The 20,416-nt window shown below is 39.4% G+C and overlaps 1 protein-coding gene across 1 annotated transcript in view; it reads left to right on the top strand.

The window, feature by feature from the left end:
* The window catches only part of baz1a (bromodomain adjacent to zinc finger domain, 1A), a 73,681-nt gene that overhangs the window by 28,740 nt on the left and 24,525 nt on the right, over positions 1–20,416 (top strand). The window contains exon 18 of the mRNA XM_034159827.1: positions 3,736–3,881. Coding sequence (XP_034015718.1) covers positions 3,736–3,881 — 146 coding nt within the window. The remainder of the gene's footprint in view (positions 1–3,735; positions 3,882–20,416) is intronic.

Genomic DNA, 20,416 nt, shown 5'->3' with positions numbered 1-20,416 from the left:
TGACAAATGGGCAAGTAAATGACAGATGAATGGGGCGTGGCCAACAGTGATGACAAAGTGCAGGTGCGGGACATGAGAGTGCAGTGATCAGAGACTGTGATAACAATGAAACTGGACATGACAACTTAGAGACCTGAGAGAAGTGCAGACAAAGAGAGAATGACAGGCAGGTGCAAGTGAGCGGTGACGAGATTACAGACAAGACAACTAGAGATCATACAAAGAAAAACATGAACAGGAATCTAAACTTGATCAGGACATAAAAGCAAACCAGAACATGATAACAGAATCATGGGAAATAACACACTGTGACAAACTAAGTGGAACAGACAGACAAAACCATAAGAAAAACAGAAACTAAGTGATAACAAAACCTGACATCACAGTACTACATATTACAGACATGAGAGCAACAAAATAGGCAAACAATAACTAAATGATAAACCATGAAAACACAGACTGATAGAACAAAACTAGAATGGAACTGGAACATGGCTGAAGAATAAAAGTAACAGAAGAATGTGCCAAAGCAAAATAGAACATAGAATAAACACATGATGAAGAAGGCAATTAATAAAACAAGGCTGGGGCAAAAGGAACAGAACCAAATAAAGACAAAAATAAGGGCTGAAGCCTAAAACTGGGCGGGGCATGACACTCTGGGTTTTTAGACGTTGTTATTGTGTTTATTTTATGTAAACATGAGAATCACAGTCTGTCTCTCCGTTATTTTCAGTGGGAGCTGCTGTGAGCTACAATCGCTTCCTGATCATGTCATTCTGGGGGAAAGTGTCGTTTGCTCTTTAACGTCTTGATTATTGTTCTTTACAACGCTGTTTGTCCTCTTTGTTCCAGACTAATATATATAATATGTCTGAAATTCGGTTTGTGTTTATTAAATTCCACACAGATTAAACGTAACAGACACAGATTATTTGTTATAATTGTTTTAAAAGTTTTCAGGGTATCATGCAGCAGTCTCTTATTAACGTGACGAAAAACAAAAAATTACATTTTTGTAGTATATTCATTTACAGTTGTCGTCATGTGGATTCTCTATGTTGTTTGAATGCAGCAACTCTGGCGCGCAAGGGATTATGGGATACGTCAATAGGGCGAATACACACCGTGACATCACACGGTTTGATCTCTAATATTTTTCTTATGTCTGCACCTCCTAAAGCATTTGGTTGGACTTCAGTGAAACCTCACACAGTGAAAGCACACCATGTGTAGATGTGCTTGAATCCAGTTTACCATCTTCAGGGGGGGACTGTTTTTTTTGTTACATTTACACAGGTTGATCACTTTAATTCTGGTTTCATTAAAAAATAAATCAAAAAAATAATTCTAACCACCATCTGTATCATACAAGATTAAAACAGATGGGACAAGTGGAGCATATCAGTTTGTGAGTTTGAGTACAGAACTCGAGTTATCCATATTTGTCAGCTACATGTATAAACAGATATGTACGGATCAATGCCGAGATTGATGACATTGTTGCTTTTGTGTGGACTGTTTTTCGAGATTTGTACAAGTTATGAGACATGCGAACCCAGCGTACCCTGGGGTGGAGTTTTCCCGCGCATTACCTTTTAGCCGGGAATCCTACTTCAGCTCCGGCTCCCTGCGTATGGTGTGGGGCCATCTCCGGTCATTCCTCCGGAGATTTGGCGCACGGCTGCTAAACCCAGGCGGCGCAAGCGTGGGAAATGAGGTGGATTACTCCGGAGATTGAATCGCATGGATCTACTGGACTGCCGTAGGCTGCCTGCTCTCCCATCAATTGTTCTGGGAAACGCACAATCAATCCGTAACAAACTGGATGAGATTGAAGCTTGGATCACGGTTAGGCCGGAGATCAAAATGCATGCCTGCTTGTCTTCACAGAATCCTGGCTCAGCGATTCTGATTGGGATGAGGAGGTGTCATTGAGTGGGTTTGGGGTCCCGCTCAGACTGGATCGTAACAAGGAAGTTACTAACAAGTCAAGGGAAAGCTAGGGGTCCTGACGCCATTTGTGGGCAAACCTTGCACCACTGTGCTACCCAGCTCAGTGCTGTGTTTACAAGACTGTTTCAATCATGTGTTGATCAGTATAAAATTCCCTCTTTGTGGAAGACATCTACAGTGATCCCCCTTCCAAAATCAAATAAATCTAGGGTGCTGAGTGACTTGAGGCCGGTCGCACTCACATCTCTTGTAATGAAAACCTTCAAACAAATTTTATGCGCCCATATTTTGCCTTTCATCACGGATAATTGGATCCACTGTAATTTGCCTATCAATCTAGCAAAGGTGTGGAGGATGCTAAACTTTTTCTTTTGAACACTGTCTACATGCACCTGGAAAAGGCGGGCGCCCATGTTAGACTTTTATTTGCAGACTTTTCTTCTGCTTTTAATAAAATGCAACCTCATGTTTTGATTCAAAGGCTTGCTGAGGATTTTAACCTTCCTGACCAACTGCTGTCATTGATTTTAGATTTTCTCACTGATCGGGTCCAGCATGTTTTGGTTAATGGTTGCTTGTCTCCTCCCACCATCTCTAACACCAGGTCTCCTCAGGGCTGTGTCCTGTCTCCTCTCCTCTTTATTCTGTACACAAACAGCTGCAGGTCTTCTGAGGAGAACAGATTTTTGATTAAATTTTCAGACGATACAGTCCTGGTCTCACTATTGTCAGGAGATGAGGTGGATCATGGTCCTGTTCTGGGGCAGTTTGTCCAGTGGTGCGAGGACAGTTACCTTGATCTGAATGTTTTAAAACCTAAAGACATGGTGATTGATTTTAGACGTGCTTCACCTCAGTGTTAGTGTCATTAGTGGGGAAAATGTAGAGATTGTCAGTAGCTACAAGTACCTGGGCACTGTGATTGATGATAAATTGACGTTTGACCTGAACACTGATAGCATTGTTAAAAAAGGGCAGCAAAGAACTTACCTTCTGAGGAAGCTGAACTCTTTTAATGTGGGTAAAACTATTTTAACCAATTTTTATTGTTCTTTTATTGAAAGTTTATTGATGTTTTCTTTTATCTGCTGGTTTCAATCCCTGTCTGTGAAGGACAAACAAACTGCAGGACATTGTCAAAACCTGTTCTAAAATTACAGGCGTTAATTGAGAGATTTGCAGTCGCTGTGGGAGCAACAGGTGCTGAGTAAAGCAAAGTGTCTCCTGGCTCAGCCGCTCCATCCTCTGACTCCAGAATTCATCATGATGCCTTCAGGGCGTCGTTTTTATGTTCAGCTCGGAAAACTAATCGTTTCTCAAATTCCTTTGTGTCTTCTGCTATTAAATTGATGAACTCTAAGGGGACTGGGTTTTTTAAATGTCGTATAACTTTTGTTGTTCCACCAGAGTTCCACTTGTAGCTGAAATGGATGGTAGTATGTTGTGCGTATGTGAGAACTGTTCTGGAATGCTGCAAACGAATTGCTCTCTGGGATCAATAAAGTTTTCTGAATCTGAATTGTTAATTCAGGTATTTAATCACAAAAGATGTACTGCGTTGGTGGCGACAGATGATGGATGGATGAATAAAAATGTTAAATCTGAATGATCAGTGTTGCATATTCCACCTGATGATGGATTTTTTTTTTTTCCTTTAGATTGTCATTGTTTTTCTTTCTTTTTTTTTTCTCCTGTTTACTGTACGTAAAATGTTTGTAATGGTGCACTCTTTTCAGGTAATGGAGAGGTGTTGTAAACGTGTTTAATTGTATCCCTCAGGCTTCATGAGCTCAAGACTAATGGTGCTGCAACATCTAGCGGCAGTGCAACTCCTCAGGCGGTCAGTAGCACTGTACGAAGCCTGGCTCACACCCTCCTTCAGATTGAACACGGCATTGAGAGGCGTTTCCTCCAAGCTCCGCTGGGTGAGTGTCACCAGGACGTACCGCGACCAGCAGGTGCAGAGCCTGAACTCTTACACTGCATCTGACTCTTAAGACACCTTGACACTCATAAGAACATATAAGTAATTATCTGAGACAAGATTACAAATATGTTCTCCACCGCACAGCGTGCATGAGACAACTTGCAGCTGTAGATAATTTCTCTGTGATTCTCGGAGCGATTGAGAGATGGTTTCATCAGCCAAGTTCTGAGAGCAATACGTCATCGGCTATGAAATTATTATTTTATATAAGTGGCGTCAAGCGGGACAAAGCGGGGTGCATTGGCAGTCATCCCTTCCTTGTGCAACTGTGAGCCCGGTGAACCGACGGCATGGTGACTTCGTAGTTAGCACTGGGCCTCACAGCAAGAAGGTTGTGGGATCGATTCCCTTCCTTTCTGTGTGGAGTTGCATGTTCTCCCTGTGTCTGTGTGGGTTTCCTCCAGCTTCCTCCCACAACCAAAACATGTTTATTTTGGGTCTGCTCCTTTCTCTGCCTCTGAGCAAGGCAGCATCTCTACATCTGGAGTTGGTCCCGGGGTGCCGAACTGTGGCTGCACACTGCCCCTAGTGGTTGGATTGTATCTAACTGTAATTAGGATGGTTAAATGCAGAGGAAAAGATTTGTTTTGTGTGTATATATGTACATTGACAATAAAGGAATTCTCATTATTATTATTATTATGAATGCAACATTGTGCTTGAAGCGTGTGCACAGCCAAGCTCCAGAAAATAACACACATTCCTGAACCATTGACTGTTTCTGAGCCTCTGCTCACCGGACCACTGATCATTGTGTAGGATGAATGTATTTATCCAGAAAGGGTTACAAAAAATCATTCTTCTCACCAGACAGCGTGGCCATCCTCATCTCTTGTGTTAAAAAACAAAAATAAATTAGTTATAAACTCAGATCATTTCTGTTCCTTTTCTCTTTTTTGTTCTTTTCATGATTTTGACAAAAGTAGTTTTTTTAATTTACTGATACCGTTATTAGAATTTTTAATACAACAATTAAGCATTTTATTTAAACATATTCTGTAAAACAGTGGACACCTTGTTTTCATCCAGAACCACACACAAAAGCTCATTTTCATTTTCAAATTCAATTTATTTTCATTTATATAGCACCAAATCACAACAGAGTTGCCTCAAAGCGCTTCACACAGGTAAGGTCTAACCTTACCAACCCCCAGAGCAACAGTGGTAAGGACAAACTGCCTCTGAGGAAGAAACCTCAAGCAGACCAGACTCAAAGGGGTGACCCTCTGCTTGGGCCATGATACAGACATAAATTACAGAACAATTCACAGAACAAATATACAGGAAATGCTGTTGGTGCACAGGACAGGAGGATCACCAACACAAATACAATTCCCATCTCTGGATGGAGCTGCACCTAAACAGAGAGGAAAACAGAATCAGGCATCAGAAAGACAAAAAAAATACTGTATAATTTGTCAGCATTAAACAACAAGAAAAACAGAGAAATACTAAGGTGATCCCGGCCACTAGCCCTAAACTTCACTAAAGACCCAGAATTTAGGTAAAGTTGAGGCCGCAGCCCGCTGCAATTACTAATAAATGAATTAAGAGTAAAAAGCGTAAAACAAAACTGTACCAGTATGCTAGCCATATGAAAGGGAAAAATAAGTGCGTCTTAAGTCTGGATTGGAAATTTTTTCATGACTCACTAAGTTGTTAAAATAAAATCAGGTAAGTTATTTATTTATCTGAAAATGATCTGATCTCTGGGTTAAAGGTCATATCTGATCTGAACTGTGGATTTTGTGATATGTGACACCCCAAGTTTAAATGAAAGTTTGTTTTCTCTGAGATCAGAGATGTGAATCTAATTCAGACACATTAATGGAAGTCTGGTGGAGGTTTTTCTCTTATGCATGTGTCTCCGTTCGTCTGTATGCATATTCCTTCTTGTAGTAACATTAATGTAATCGGCCCATATCAATTTTTTATTTTTATTTTTTGCTAAATTTCGTTAACTGTGGTACAGCTGGGCAAGAACCGGCACGTCCACTAGTGGCGAGTATGCTTTTGCCTGAAAACTCTGGTCTGTGATTTGCATCTGAAGCTGTTACTGTATTGTTTTTTGTTTTTCTGTTTCTAAGGGGAAAAAATTTTGCCCTCCCTCCTTACTTTTTTTTGATGTCATGGATGATAAACTTTTTTTTGTGGGGCCTTATGATGTAATACAGCACCAGTGCATCATACAACCCCTGGCAAAAAATTATGGAATCACCGGCCCTCGGAGGATGTTCATTCAGTTGTTTAATTTTGTAGAAAAAAAGCAGATCACAGACATGACACAAAACTAAAGTCATTTCAAATGGCAACTTTCTGGCTTTAAGAAACACTATAAGAAATCAGGAAAAAAAAATTGTGGCAGTCAGTAACGGTTTACTTTTTTAGACCAAGCAGAGGGAAAAAAATATGGAATCACTCAATTCTGAGGAATAAAATTATGGAATCACCCTGTAAATTTTCATCCCCAAAACTAACACCTGCATCAAATCAGATCTGCTCGTTAGTCTGCATCTAAAAAGGAGTGATCACACCTGGAGAGCTGTTGCAACCAAGTGGACTGACATGAATCATGGCTCCAACACGAGAGATGTCAATTGAAACAAAGGAGAGGATTATCAAACTCTTAAGAGGGTAAATCATCACACAATGTTGCAAAAGATGTGGTTGTTCACAGTCAGCTGTGTCTAAACTCTGGACCAAATACAAACATGGGAAGGTTGTTAAAGGCAAACATACTGGTAGACCAAGGAAGACATCAGAGCGTCAAGACAGAAAACTTAAAGCAATATGTCTCAAAAATTGAAAATGCACAACAAAACAAATGAGGAACGAATGGGAGGAAACTGAAGTCAACGTCTGTGAACTGTAAGAAACCGCCTAAAGGAAATTGGATTTACATACAGAAAAGCTAAACGAAAGCCATCATTAACATCTAAACAGAAGAAACAAGGTTACAATGGGCTAAGGAAAAGCAATCATGGACTGTGGATGACTGGAATGAAAGTCATATTCAGTGATAAATCTCGAATCCGCATCGTGCAAGGTGATGATGCTGGAACTTTTGTTTGGTGCCGTTCCAATGAGATTTATAAAGATGACTGCCTGAAGAGAACCATGTAAATTTCACAGTCATTGATTGATATGGGGCTGCATGTCAGGTAAAGGCACTGGGGAGATGGCTGTCATTACATCATCAATAAATGCACAGGTTTACGTTGATATTTTGGACACTTTTCTTATCCCATCAGTTGAAAGGATGTTTGGGGGATGATGAAATCATTTTTCAAGATGATAATGCATCTTGCCATAGAGCAAAAACTGTGAAAACATTCCTTGCAAAAAGACACATAGGGTCAATGTCATGGCCTGCAAATAGTCCGGATCTTAATCCAATTGAAAGTCTTTGGTGGAAGTTGAAGAAAATGGTCCATGACAAGGCTCCAACCTGCAAAGCTGATCTGGCAACAGCAATCAGAGAAAGTGGAGCCAGATTGATGAAGAGTACTGTTTGTCACTCATTAAGTCCATGCCTCAGAGACTGCAAGCTGTTATAAAAGCCAGAGGTGGTGGCAACAAAATACTAGTGATGTGTTGAGTGTTCTTTTGTTTTTCATGATTCCATAATTTTTTTCCTCAGAATTGAGTGATTCCATATTTTTTCCCTCTGCTTGGTCTAAAAAAGTAACCGTACTGACTGCCACAATTATTTTTCCTGATTTCTTATAGTGTTTCTTAAAGCCAGAAAGTTGCCATTTGAAATGACTTTAGTTTGTGTCATATCTGTGATCTGCTTTTTTTTCTACAAATTAAACAACTGAATGAACATCCTCCGAGGCCGGTGATTCCATAATTACTGCCAGGGGTTGTAGAAGCTTTGAACATTATATGGTGGACTGTCTCACCAAGATTCACATTGATAACGGTGATGGTTACTCTGTACACGCTGTAATACACCAAAATGCTCCTGGCAAAATGTGCTTTCACATCATCATAGAGGATGTAATTAAGTGAAATTCATTTCCAATTGTGGCAGTAAAAAACGTCAGTAGCTAAAGTCCTTTCGTGAGTATTTTCTATAGGTTTTAGCCGTTGTTATTCAAGGTATGGCAACTTCCAGAGAAGATTTACTCTTTACAGCTGATAATACCCAGCCCACTGGGGGAACATAATACTTAAAAAAAAAAAATAAATAATATATAATGTAAAACTCTGGGATAGCTGCAGTTCCTGAAAATGGAATTACTTACACATTGTTACAAATCCCAGTGGGTACTTCAATAAATCTTAGAATTCAAATTTACTGTTAATTTTGTGATGAAAAACTGAAATATTCAACATATGCAAGAAGATTATTGAAAGTTCTGAAATATGAACTCAACATGAATGAGACAAATGGCAAATATTTTCAAGGATTTTTCTGAGTTTTGAGTATCATCATTAAATAGAATTATTTCACTTCCGTTACTTGAGTTTGATTATTCTTAAGTACGGGTGCAATTGCTACAGTCAAGAAACCAAAAGTCTGGCAGTCAATTTTTAAACAGTTTCAAACATCACTGTTGTTTGCATCATCTAAGAGTGAGTAAGTTCCTTCAGCTTGTCCATTTATTCACATTGGATCCCCACAGCAGATCAGCTTGTCGGGTTGGTGCAAGTTTTACACCGGGTAACATTCCTGATGCAACTCCACATTGCACAGAGAATGGGCAGGGATGGCCTTGAACCGGAGTGTCTGCTCTGGAAACAAGCTCATGAACCACTTGGCCACCACCCCTGCATTTGCTTTACCCAGGAGAGACTGTTCAGAACTTGTGAATGCTGTTGCCACAGTCCAGGCAAACGCACAAAATCGGTGCATGAAACCTGATTTGGGAGGCAGCAACACACTTTAGGCTCTCATTTCAGCTTTTTACATGAACAGCAGATATTATTCAAGATCTCCGATGGAACCAGATGTACACAGTTTTGAGACACTAGGCTTGGTAGTTGGCCATTACTGTCATGGGACAGAAAGTCATAAAATTCCAAGTTGATTGAAAGTTAAAGGGCTGAATTTTGATTTTCACAAAAACTGCAGGGAATTAGAGTTGAAAACATAAAAATTTCAATTTAGTACAAAGTAGCCTGTGCAAAACAATTCAGTTTACTTAGTTCTTAAGGAAATGTTAGGAAGCTAAATGATACGAGGTTACCTGAAACAGTCTATTAGCAGAACATGGTCATAGGAACAGGTTTTAGTTGTACGAATAATCAACTGTCTCCTCCCCTTGCAGGTGATGAAGACTCAAGGAAGGACCAAAACAAAGAAGAACAAGAAGAAAGACGAGGACCAGGCCAGTGATGGTACAGTTTAGAAAAGTTTAAAATTTATTGTGGTTGGTTGTCGTTTTCCGTTTCTCCTCTTTCAGTGGCGTCATGTTCACACCACAAGATAAATCTGTTTACTGTAAACTGTGCCACCTCCCCTCACAGCCACAAACACCACGATTGTGTTCAGTGCAGCTGAACTTGATATAAACGCATCACTTCAAAACATTTTGAAGACAAAAACAGATTTTTGTTCAGTTTTGTTTTATAGATCTAAGGATGGTGCACAGAAATTTGTAACAGATTTACCAAATTTTAATTATTTAGGAACTTACAGGCTAATTAGGTATAGGGCTGTCACAATAATTACTGTATTGACTTATTGTTCAGTAAATAAACATGAAATGATTATTTAGCTGGCAACTTTATGTCACTGCTGTTTGTAAGTTTAAACATGGGAGCATGTGTTTCTCTTCATAACTGATGTAAATAAAGTTCAGGAAATGTTCATGTATCCATCCCCTGACTTGTCTGAAGAAAACTGGCAATAAAGCTGATTATTTACAGGTATTATACCAAAGGGGCTGATTACTTATGCAACCCATCATCTTGGCTTTTATATTTTTAATTAATTTATAGTAAGTTGTAGAGATTTACTTTCAGTTTGAGTCTAAGGAAGATCATTTAGAAATTTTTATATTGAGAAGCCTGATTTAGTTTTTGTATTTGAAATGACATAAGCAAATTAAAATGTGTGAAATACCAAGGGGCTGAATACTTCTGCAAGCCACTGTAATTTATAGTCTAGATTGAGGACACTGATGATAGTTGCTACAGTCCTGTCTGTCTTTGCCATCTTTAAGTTTAGCTGAAATAACTGCATCCTTTCAAGATGGAGGGATTTCCCCATTTTGTATGATCCAATTAAAGGTCTTTATTAAGATAGGTGACAGTTCTTCAAAAGATTTATACCACTCTGGTATATCCATTGGAGCCTGGAGACTTTCCCACTTTAACTGATGTAGTTTTTAATGTTAATCATGTTTTTTGTTTGGGACCTCTTCCCTCTGTAGATCACTTTCTTACACGTGTCACTGACAGAATTACACACCACCTGCTCCTGAACAAAAAAACAAAATCGGTATTAATGAGATTCAGTGATGAAAGTTTTCTGGAAATTACTGGAAATCCGGGTTTTTAACTCGTGGGGAACATTTCCTGGGTATTTAACGTCAGAATCCATTCATTCAGTTCCACGCCCAAACAGTTGGTGGCGGTAATGCTCTGTGTTGGTTTGAAAGCGACCAATAGTCTCCAAAGAAGAAGAATGGTTATTTTGTTTTAGTTTTTGGAGGTCTAATAAGTCATATTTTTGGGGACTGTGCGGTGGTTCTCCTAATTGTTTACTTTGTTGTGGACATTAAAAGTTATGAGCTGCATTTTTCCTCCAAGTAATCATACATTAAGTCAGCAAGGGCAGGTGCATTTTGTGGCAGCAGCATCTTGTCTTAGCACTTACTGTGGCATCTGTATGTGCTGTAGCACATGCTGGTGTTTTTTGTATTTCTCGTAGCACTACCGGTGTTATCTTTATGTGCTGTAGCCAGTGTTGCCAAAGTTACTTTGAAAAAGTAATCCAATTACTGATTACTCCTTGAAAAAGTAACTTAGTTACTTTACTGATTACTCAATTATAAAAGTAGCTAAGTTAGATTACTAGTTTCTTTTTTAGTTACTTTCCCCAGCTGCTGACAACAACCCTCTGCCACCTCAACATGACAGTGATACCTGTTTTGCCAAAACTCACTTTATAGTCACCCTTTCTTGACTTCATTGAAAATAAATACTTCTTTTATAAAAAGTAAAATAAAGACCTCTTTCTTGACCTCATATTTAACTGTTGACAGCACTGTAACAGTAAAACTTTCAATTTCTAACCTACATTGTTTATAAATGTAACTATTAAATTCTTTCTAACATTTTTATTTCTAAACATTTTACTTGTTGAAATTATATTATTATAAGTAGTATTGTTAGTTGTAGTAAAAAAAGGCTTCAAAACTGGACCTTTAATCTGCCCCACGCCCCCATTCCATCTGGATTCGCCCCTGCTTTGGCGTTTGAGCACAAAGAATGGATAACATTTATTTATTTAGAAAACATGACCAGATTTACAGGTAAGAAAGTTTTATTGTGTTTTCACATCATGGTCCTCAGAAAGAGTTTAGGTGCATTTGAGTGGAAAATAGTGTTAGTTGTTGACGCGTCGCGGAGGATCAGCTGTTTTTAACGTGCAGATACGGAGCGGCTCAGCTCAGAATTCTAAATAAAGGAGAAAAAAAATGTCTTTGTAAAGCTCAGTGAAGGTGTGCTGTTGTCACCGCGCTTTAAGAGGTGAGGACGAGTCGTAGCTGCTGCAGAAAACCGCAGATGAAAAGCTCACAGCTCGCTTAAAGTGGGCAGTTCAGTCGAACCCCGACCTCCTGCCCAGTTTAATGCTGCTATTGACCCACAATGCAAAAATAACATTAACGCACAGTGACGTGGAGAAGTAACTTTAATCTGATTACTGATTTGGAAAGATTAACAGATTACTCGTTACTAAAAAAAGTGATTACTTAGTAACGCGTTACCGGCATCACTGGCTGTAGCACATGCTGGTGTTTTCTGTTTTATTTTTGTTTAATTATTTATGTTAGATGTGTACATGTAAATACATTAACAGATCATAGATGAAAAAATAAAACAAGTTTAGACAAGATGCTGCTGCCACAAAATGCACCTGCTGTCTCTCCATTAAGTGGAGCTAATGGGTGACGTGAGAAATGCTGACACCGTTAGCATTCAGACGAGAGTTTAACTCAGTCTGGGAGTCAAAACCACAAGGTTAATGAGTTTGAGCAATGAAGCTTCTACAAATTTATCTGAGGTGAGTGAGTAATTAAAAAAAAAATTCTACGTGGACTTAGTACTCTGCTGACGTTTATCAGCTAATGTTAGGTTTTAGCTGAAGGATGTTGAAGTAAGTAATTGAGTAAACGTTTTATATTCGTAAATTGCTCGAGCTGTTTTTATTTTTACCAAATTAAGGTACAGTTTTTTAATTGTTACTGCGTAACTGCAAGAAAGTCTAAACTTGAAGTAACAGATTTTTTTTATTTTAACTTTTTTTTTTACTATCAAGTATATTTCTATATGTGATAAGAATTATATTTCTTGTCCCACATAAGAAACAAATATTTACTAAATGAATCTAGTAGACGTAAAAATGTACACATTACTTTTCATGCTATTTTATGTCTGCACTGTTGTTTATAATGTTAATCAAGAAATTATCTCAACATAAGTTATTGTTTTAATTTACAGATGAATATCAGAGATTTTGAAATAATCTTAGTTTTAATTAAATTATTTTAATTACAAGTTATCTAATCTAATAGAAGTTTAACTTCAAAATGTACAGTAGTCAGAAATTAATCTTGAAGTAAACACACATTTGTAAGGATTTTAAGGTGGCCAAGAATTTGAAAACAGAGATTATCAATAGCTCCAAAGCTTCTGCCAAAACTCTGAAAACTCAGAAGAGAGTGATTGTTGACAAGTTGATGCATTAATGTGCCATAAAAACTCCAGTTGTTCAATTTTAATTGATACTGAGAATTATTATTTTTGAGTTCTTTGAATTGTTGTTTCCTTTGTTTGTTTCCTTTGTTTCCTTTGTACTTTGGGGCAACTGTTTGTTGTGATTTGGCGCTATACAAGAAAAAAGTTGATTGATTGATTGATTGATTGATTGAAACACAATGTATGTTTTTTTTTAATTAAAGACTGGTAGCATAATACAAGTTGTGTGAAAAGACTGGAGTGGAACACTTGACTTAATTATTATTTTATTATTTATTTATTTGGTGGTTAAATAGACCTGAAAATGCACTAGAATGCATCTGAGAGTTCAAATTTTTCTGTGGGAGAACCGCCAGACCCCTGACAAGGGCTTCGGGACTTTGGCCCAAGCCAAAAATTTTCAGGTTTTTTTTTTTTTCCTCCTGTGGCCCACTTTCATTGCTAGAGATTAAAGATGCCAGTGTGTGTCATCTCTGCAGCCAGTGTGCAGCTCTGAACAGTGAGACTCCTGCAGAATGGAACACTGAGGAAGGTGAAGAGACGACCTCACCAACAAATCAGCAGAAGGTGAAAGGTAAAAAAAAAACACACACACACACCAGCCTCGCTCTGTCTGGGCATTAAAACTGATCGTGACCCAGGCAAAAGGACACTGGAGTTAGTGACAGTTTTACACTTTGATCAGCTTAATGCAGCAAAAGTAAAGATCATAACAAATAATAATATAATAAAAACAAAACTCATGGATGCTGTTTGAAAATAATAGAAGAAAATAATTGCAGCAAGAACCATGAAAGGTGTCAGATTATATGTGAAAGCAGATGGTGCACAATCGGTGCCCAGCTCGGTTTGGGTAGTAACGGCCAAACTTTATCTTCACCAACTCGGAGCCCCTCCCTTAAAACAAAAAAACAAAAACCCTAATCCTTCAACTCCCAAACGTCAGCAGTTGTGGTATTTTGAGTTGCACATGTCCTGAGCCAAAGCGTGATGAGGTCTGGTCTCCAGTTCTGGATCTGTGCTTTAATTGAACAAGGATCACCGACATGTGCCCTGCACTCTGGGCCACCAGCGCACCCCAGAGGAGAGCTTTTAGACTTTGTTCTGCGGGTATTTTCGTGGCAGATATCAGACTGGTTCTTCAAACACAAGGAATCAGACAAAAGGAGAGATTTGAGATTGAGTCAGTTCTCTGACAAAGGCACCAAAGACATGTTGACATACTTCCTGCCTTGTGTGAGTCGGGAGTGTTCCTCTGTTTGAAACCAGTAAGTCTGTTTTCTTCTGTGCTGACTCATCATGTCTGCCTCTTTGCTGCAGCTGAAGTGGACCTGAAAGGGAAAGAGCCACAGCAACAGAGGACATCTGAACCCAAACCTTCATCCTGTCCCACTGCAGAGGAGCTACAGAACGAACAGGAGAAGGTCAGATAACAGCAGTGGCACTGATGGTCACATGTCCTTAGCATTCCTTTTCTTTGTTAAAGTTTACAGTTATTGTCTCGCTGCTGAACTCCATGAAGGAGGTGACATTTGTAATGTCTGTTTATCCCAGAGTTTTGATGTTGGCTTCACTGATGAATCTTCCAAACTGTTGTGGACTTCAGGAGGATTTTATGGTTGTCCAACTACAGTTTCTTCAGCAATCACAAATGTGTCTTTCTGGATTTTTCTCTCTGCTCTTTATTGCTGTGTTCAGTCTCAGCAGATATATTTTTCTTAACAAAAGAAACAAACCTTTAATGTACAGCCAGCTGGCCTCTGGCTGAACTTTTAGTTTGTGTCGTAGGTTCAAGCGCTGCAGGAGTTGATCCAGAAGGCGGCGCAGCACGCACTTGTCTGCAGCCTCTGGGCAGAGACCGGTTGTATCGCCGGTACTGGCTCCTCCCATCCGCAGCTGCTCTGTTTGTGGAGGACGACTGCTTTGGTTTAACAGAAGACATGCTGCAGCCTGCTGCAAGCTCCGTCCCGGACAGCTCCACCAACATGGAGGACAAGGAGGGTGAGAAAGAGGAGCTTAGCAGGGGAAAGGTAAAGGTCACACATTTAAAAGTTGCCCTGAACCAATCACAGAGAGGTCCTTGAGTGTCAAGAGATCATTCTGATTCAAGTTAATGTTCTTTCTGGACATTGTCAGGTCTTGTCTTGCCCCCACACTGCTCTGGCGGCTGCCCCCTCAGGTCGTCCCAATCGGTGGTCCTTAAAGCTCGGTGGAGGAGGTGGATCAGCTGATCAAGGCTTTGAATCCACGAGGTGACCGAGAGAGCCGCTGAAAGAAGCACTGCAGCAGGAGAGGCCGCGGCTTCAGCAGGTTCTGCAGCATTCTGACAAGAACAAGTACAACCACACAGGTAACATGATGACCCTGATCACATGACTTCAGGCCCCTCCCACACCGCTGTGTATTGATCATTTGGCTCATGCTTGGAAATTGTTCTGCCTAATCACAGGTTCTTTACCCATATGATGCAGAATCCACCCAGTCTGACCCAGAAAGTCCAGTGTTCTGCTGAAGCGCTGATGGAGATGAGACTTAGAGACCTGTTGCTGGATATTGAGGACCGTATCCACCAGGGAGGTCTGGGAACTCTGAAGGTATATGCAAAGTTGCTGGATGAAGATCTCAGCAGCAAATAAACGGTGAAGTTAATGATGATCCTGTCTCGCTGACACCTCTGTCTGTAGGTGATGGACAGACAGGTGTGGCGCTTGGCTTTAGATGCAGGAAACTTGAGCTTCACTGTTCTGATGGCAGTGAGAGTGGAGGGATGAATGGACAGCTCAGTGCTATGGAGATGGATTCTACAAGAGCTAGAGACAGGTAGAGACACATTATTTCTGATGTCGTTTCCAGTACAACTAAAATCTCTGTTTGAGATATAAATGACTAATTAATTAAACTCTAAAGGTCTGCGTTCAGCAACTGTGCTACTTATGTTAACTGTGCATCACACCTGTGCACTACTGTCTGAAGATAAATACATGTAATCTGTGTACATTCAGAGCCGTTTTTAGCAGCAGCTGTGGGGTGGAGACACTGACTGAAATCGACTTAATAATGGCTTAAGGGGACAGGAGCACATTCCTGTGGTATTTCTTTTGCCGGTCTTGGCAGAGGCGTGGTTGTGACTTTGTGACTCACTGATTCTCTGTGATGGAGTTTGCGTTGTTCCCATATACAGTAATACATGAGACTGGAAACTTACAGAATGAACTATTGAACAGATGAAACAATGATTTCAACATTATTCACCCGGGGGGGGGGGGGTGAATAAAAAAAAAAAAAAAAAAAATTTCTACTGTCTAATGGCATTCTTGAAGAAAAGGACTTTATATACCTAATTTGGTGCTTGTAATCATAACCTGAGTCATTATTGTACTACTGTGGGTATAACAGGGGAATAGTTGTAATTTGCTTAATTTCTCAGATCCTGTCAAAGGAATAGTGATGACACATACGTACAACATGCGTGTAGACAACAAGAAACAATATTCAAGTCAATTTTTTTCTCCCCTATCAAAAGTCAGTGATTGAAGCTAGCGTATTTTGTAACTTTTAACCATTTTACAAGATTCCAGCTCCACTCTTGATGGACTTTGAACAGAGCATAAGTTGTGTTTGATTAGAGTCTGTGATTTATTTTTTATCCAGGTCCACTGGCGGCTCGAAGAGTTTAGGGGGTTTAACCTCCCTCCCCAGCTTGAGCTGTGCCAAAAAATTAAATGATTGTTGCAACTTGCCAGACAGAAACTTAACCCTCTGGTGTACAGGGTATAATTGGCTGTTTTTGACTACTTTTGGTTTTACCAGTGATGAACGTTTTCCGGGAAATTACCGGAAATGTGGCTTTTACTCACGTGGTGAACATTTCCAAGTTATTTTTGATAGCATATATCAGAATCCATTCATTCAGTTCCACACGCAAAGAGTTGGTGGCAGTAATGCGCTATGTTGGTTTGCAAGCTGCCAGTAATCTTCAAATAAGAAGGGTTATTTTGTTTTTGGGGACTGTTTTCCTACTGGGTTACTTTGTTGTGGACATTAAAAGTTAGGAGCTGCATATTTCTTCCAGTAATGATACATTAAGTGGAGTTAACAGGTGACGTTTCCCACCTCTAAAAATGCTATCACTGTTAGCATTCAGACAAGAGTTTAACTCAGTCTGTGAGTCAAAATCACAAGATTGAGTTTGAGCAACACACAAAAATTTGTCTGAGGTGAGTGAGTAATTGAAAATGATACGTGACGTTATCGTTCTTCTGAAGTGTATCAGCTAACGTTAGCGTTTAGCTGCAGGAAGTTAATCAGTCACTGTCAACCTGAGTGAGGCATTTTATATTCAGAAATTTTTCAACCTATTTTTACCTCCGCCAAGGAGGTTGTGTTTTCGGTCGCATTTGTTTGTCTGTTTGTCATCAGGATAACTCAAAAAGTTTTGAACGGATTTTGATGAAATTTTGTGGAGTGGTTGGAAAAGACAAGAGGAACAAGTGAGTAAATTTTAGTGGTGATCCAGATCACAAACCGGATCCCAATGCTAATGCCTTAGCATGTCTATGGCATTTTCAATGTTAAAAGTTAGCATAAGCAGTTGCAGCTGTCATCACATTCGGGTGCATTTGTTTTCAAATTGTAATATTTCTTACATTTATTTTGTTTATATATTAATAATCTAATGATTATTATATACAGTTAAAAAGAGACAAAAATAAATAGATCACTGTGCCAAAGAGGGAATCTCTTAAGGGTCAGTGACCCTATGGCCTTGTTTAGAGAAGTGTTTCATAAATGTTAAAAAAAAAATCATATGTTTGCAGTTTAGTTGAATAATAAATTGAATTTTGTCTCTTGTTTTTGTCTATAAGCACATGCAATATCAATATCAGTGCTCAGATGACAGTAGCTTCTGGGAAAGGTGCAAGTTGCAATAAACTGTGATGCCAAGCGCTAAGGATACATGCTATCCAGTCACAGCAGATGGAACTTTTTTTACTACTGAGCAAACATCATTGTTTTTAGGTTCAATGATTCCACTGTGTGTAGATGTTATGGCATCAGTGACCCCATGGCCTTGGCGGAGGTTTGCACTCTGAGTGCTTCTAGTTTTTATTTTTTTACCACGTAAAGCTACACAGTTTGTAATTGTTACTGCCATAACTGCAAGAGAAGTCTCAACTTTAAATAACTTTGATTTTGTTTATTTTAATTTTTTTAATTATCAAGTAATCAAAGAAAATAGCACAGCGCTGTTTCATATTTAATTTTGTTTAATGTACACATTACATTTCATGCCTTTTTATTCCTTATGTTAATCAAGAAATTATCTCAACAACAACAGATAAGTTAGGGCTTTAACTTACAGATGAACATCAAATATTTCTAAAGAATCTTTTTTAAAAATTATTATTATTAAAACTATTTTAATTATACGTTTTCTAATGTAAGAACAGTGCTTTACCGTAATTTCCGGACTATAGAACGCATCTCAATATAAGCTGCACCCACCAATTTTAAAAAGAAAAGAAATTGTACATAAATAGGCCACAGTTGTCTATGAGCCTCCATGTTGTAACATGAGATATTTACACAGAAAGATGTTACAGAGCTTTTAACTTTTAATTAAATATGTACCGTAAATGTTTTTTTTCTGAAGAGCATGTCATCCAGCGCGCGCATGGTGTCGTGCGGCATCTCTGCGCCACACGGACAACTTTTTTTTTTTTTTTTTTCCCTTTGTGGATCATGAGGTAATGTCTTTGTGTGCAGCCAGGATCGCCTGGTGTCTGTGGTAAATGAGACGTTAAGGTGCTGTGACTTTTACAACTTGTAGTGCAAAGACAGAGACCCAGTGGGAAAGTGGGGGTAGGGGGTGAGAGAAGCTCCGCTGACTGACGGAGGAGCAACTGTAGCGCTAAGTGCCAGAGGGACTGGAATTAAAGTATTTTCAGACGTCATTTTCTTCAGGATGTGTTGATGAATCCACTAAAACTAATAGGTAAGACTTTACGAGTATATTTACTATGTGTGTGAATTTACACCACATGAGGACCGCAGCTTTCAGCAATTAATGGACAGCTTCAATTGAGTTTTTTTTTTTTTTTTTTTTTTTTGGTGTATAAATAGACCTGAAAATTCACCAGAATGGATCTGAGTTTTCAGTTTTTTCTGGGGGCCAACAGCACCCCCCCTCCCCGGTTTGTCCATGATCTAAGTTATACACATGCCCATGGAGAGCTTTTTGTCTTCTCCGCATTCTGCCACAAGCACATGCTTCCATTTTTAGACACAGGGACGGTGGCGGAAGACATCAAAATGCACTAGACTTTTCCCATATGGTACCGGCAATATGACACTTAACTAAACCAATTGAACTACAAAAACACAATAAATCAGTAACACCAAGAACACTGTTAACATGAACCACAATAACATTTAAAATTCCAAAATCCCATTCTCCCATGGTGCATTGCAGCACAACATCCATTGTTTTCTGGTTAGCTAAAATCACTACTTTCTTCAAAACTATTTGTCCTATCAACTTTCTGTTGATTCAAAACACAAGCATACCAAATGGCAAATGGCAGCTTTTGGAAAAGTGTTTACCGTACATAAATATATTTATTAGTTCCATTTTATCCACCCCACTATAAAATTTTAATTCATCCAAAGACAGAACATTTTTTGACAGTGTCTTATTATTTATAATAACAGAATTCTCTCATGTCATTCGCCCTATTGATGTTTCAAATCCCACAAAACCTCGGAGAGGTCGCCGCTCTGTGAGATCTCAGTAAACTGAGAACTGCATTGAGACGCTCTGATCACACTGCACTTTAACCGCTGCACACGGACAACACCATTAACATCGCAACATAAAACTATTTTTATATTGTGCCTAAAACTCTCGTGAATATATTCTCTGTGACAGGACTGAGCGGAGGCGAGACACAGACAGAGGCTGGACACAAATGCAGGCTCACCACAGGACGTATGCGTAAAGGATGGTTTAATTCAGACCTGGGTTCAGTAACAGGAAGGCAGTCCGCGGAGCAAAAGTACCGGGCAGGGACAAGACAGAGGACGTGGTCAAAAACAAGCAGGGTCAGTACACGAGCAAACAGAGTTGTCAGGGCTTGAGGCAAAAGGCAGGATCCAGTACACAGAGCTGAGGCAAAAAACACGGCTTGGGAAAACAGGACGAGACTAAGTGCTGGTAAGTGAGTGAACTCAACAAACGAGCAGAGAGGAAGTGAACTGAAGCAGTTTAAATAAGAACAGGTGTTAATAAGATAATGAGGTGCACGTGGAGGAGGAAGGGCCTGGAAGGGGGCGTGGTCAGGTGACAACTAAGAGGCAAAAGAGATGCAGAAAGGCAGTGACAAATGGGCAAGTAAATGACAGATGAATGGGGCGTGGCCAACAGTGATGACAAAGTGCAGGTGCGGGACATGAGAGTGCAGTGATCAGAGACTGTGATAACAATGAAACTGGACATGACAACTTAGAGACCTGAGAGAAGTGCAGACAAAGAGAGAATGA

This window comes from Thalassophryne amazonica, chromosome 19 (genome assembly GCF_902500255.1).
Source record: "Thalassophryne amazonica chromosome 19, fThaAma1.1, whole genome shotgun sequence".
Classification (NCBI taxonomy): domain Eukaryota; kingdom Metazoa; phylum Chordata; class Actinopteri; order Batrachoidiformes; family Batrachoididae; genus Thalassophryne; species Thalassophryne amazonica.
Note: the sequence above shows the minus strand (reverse complement) of the source record. Positions and strands in the feature narration are given on the sequence as shown.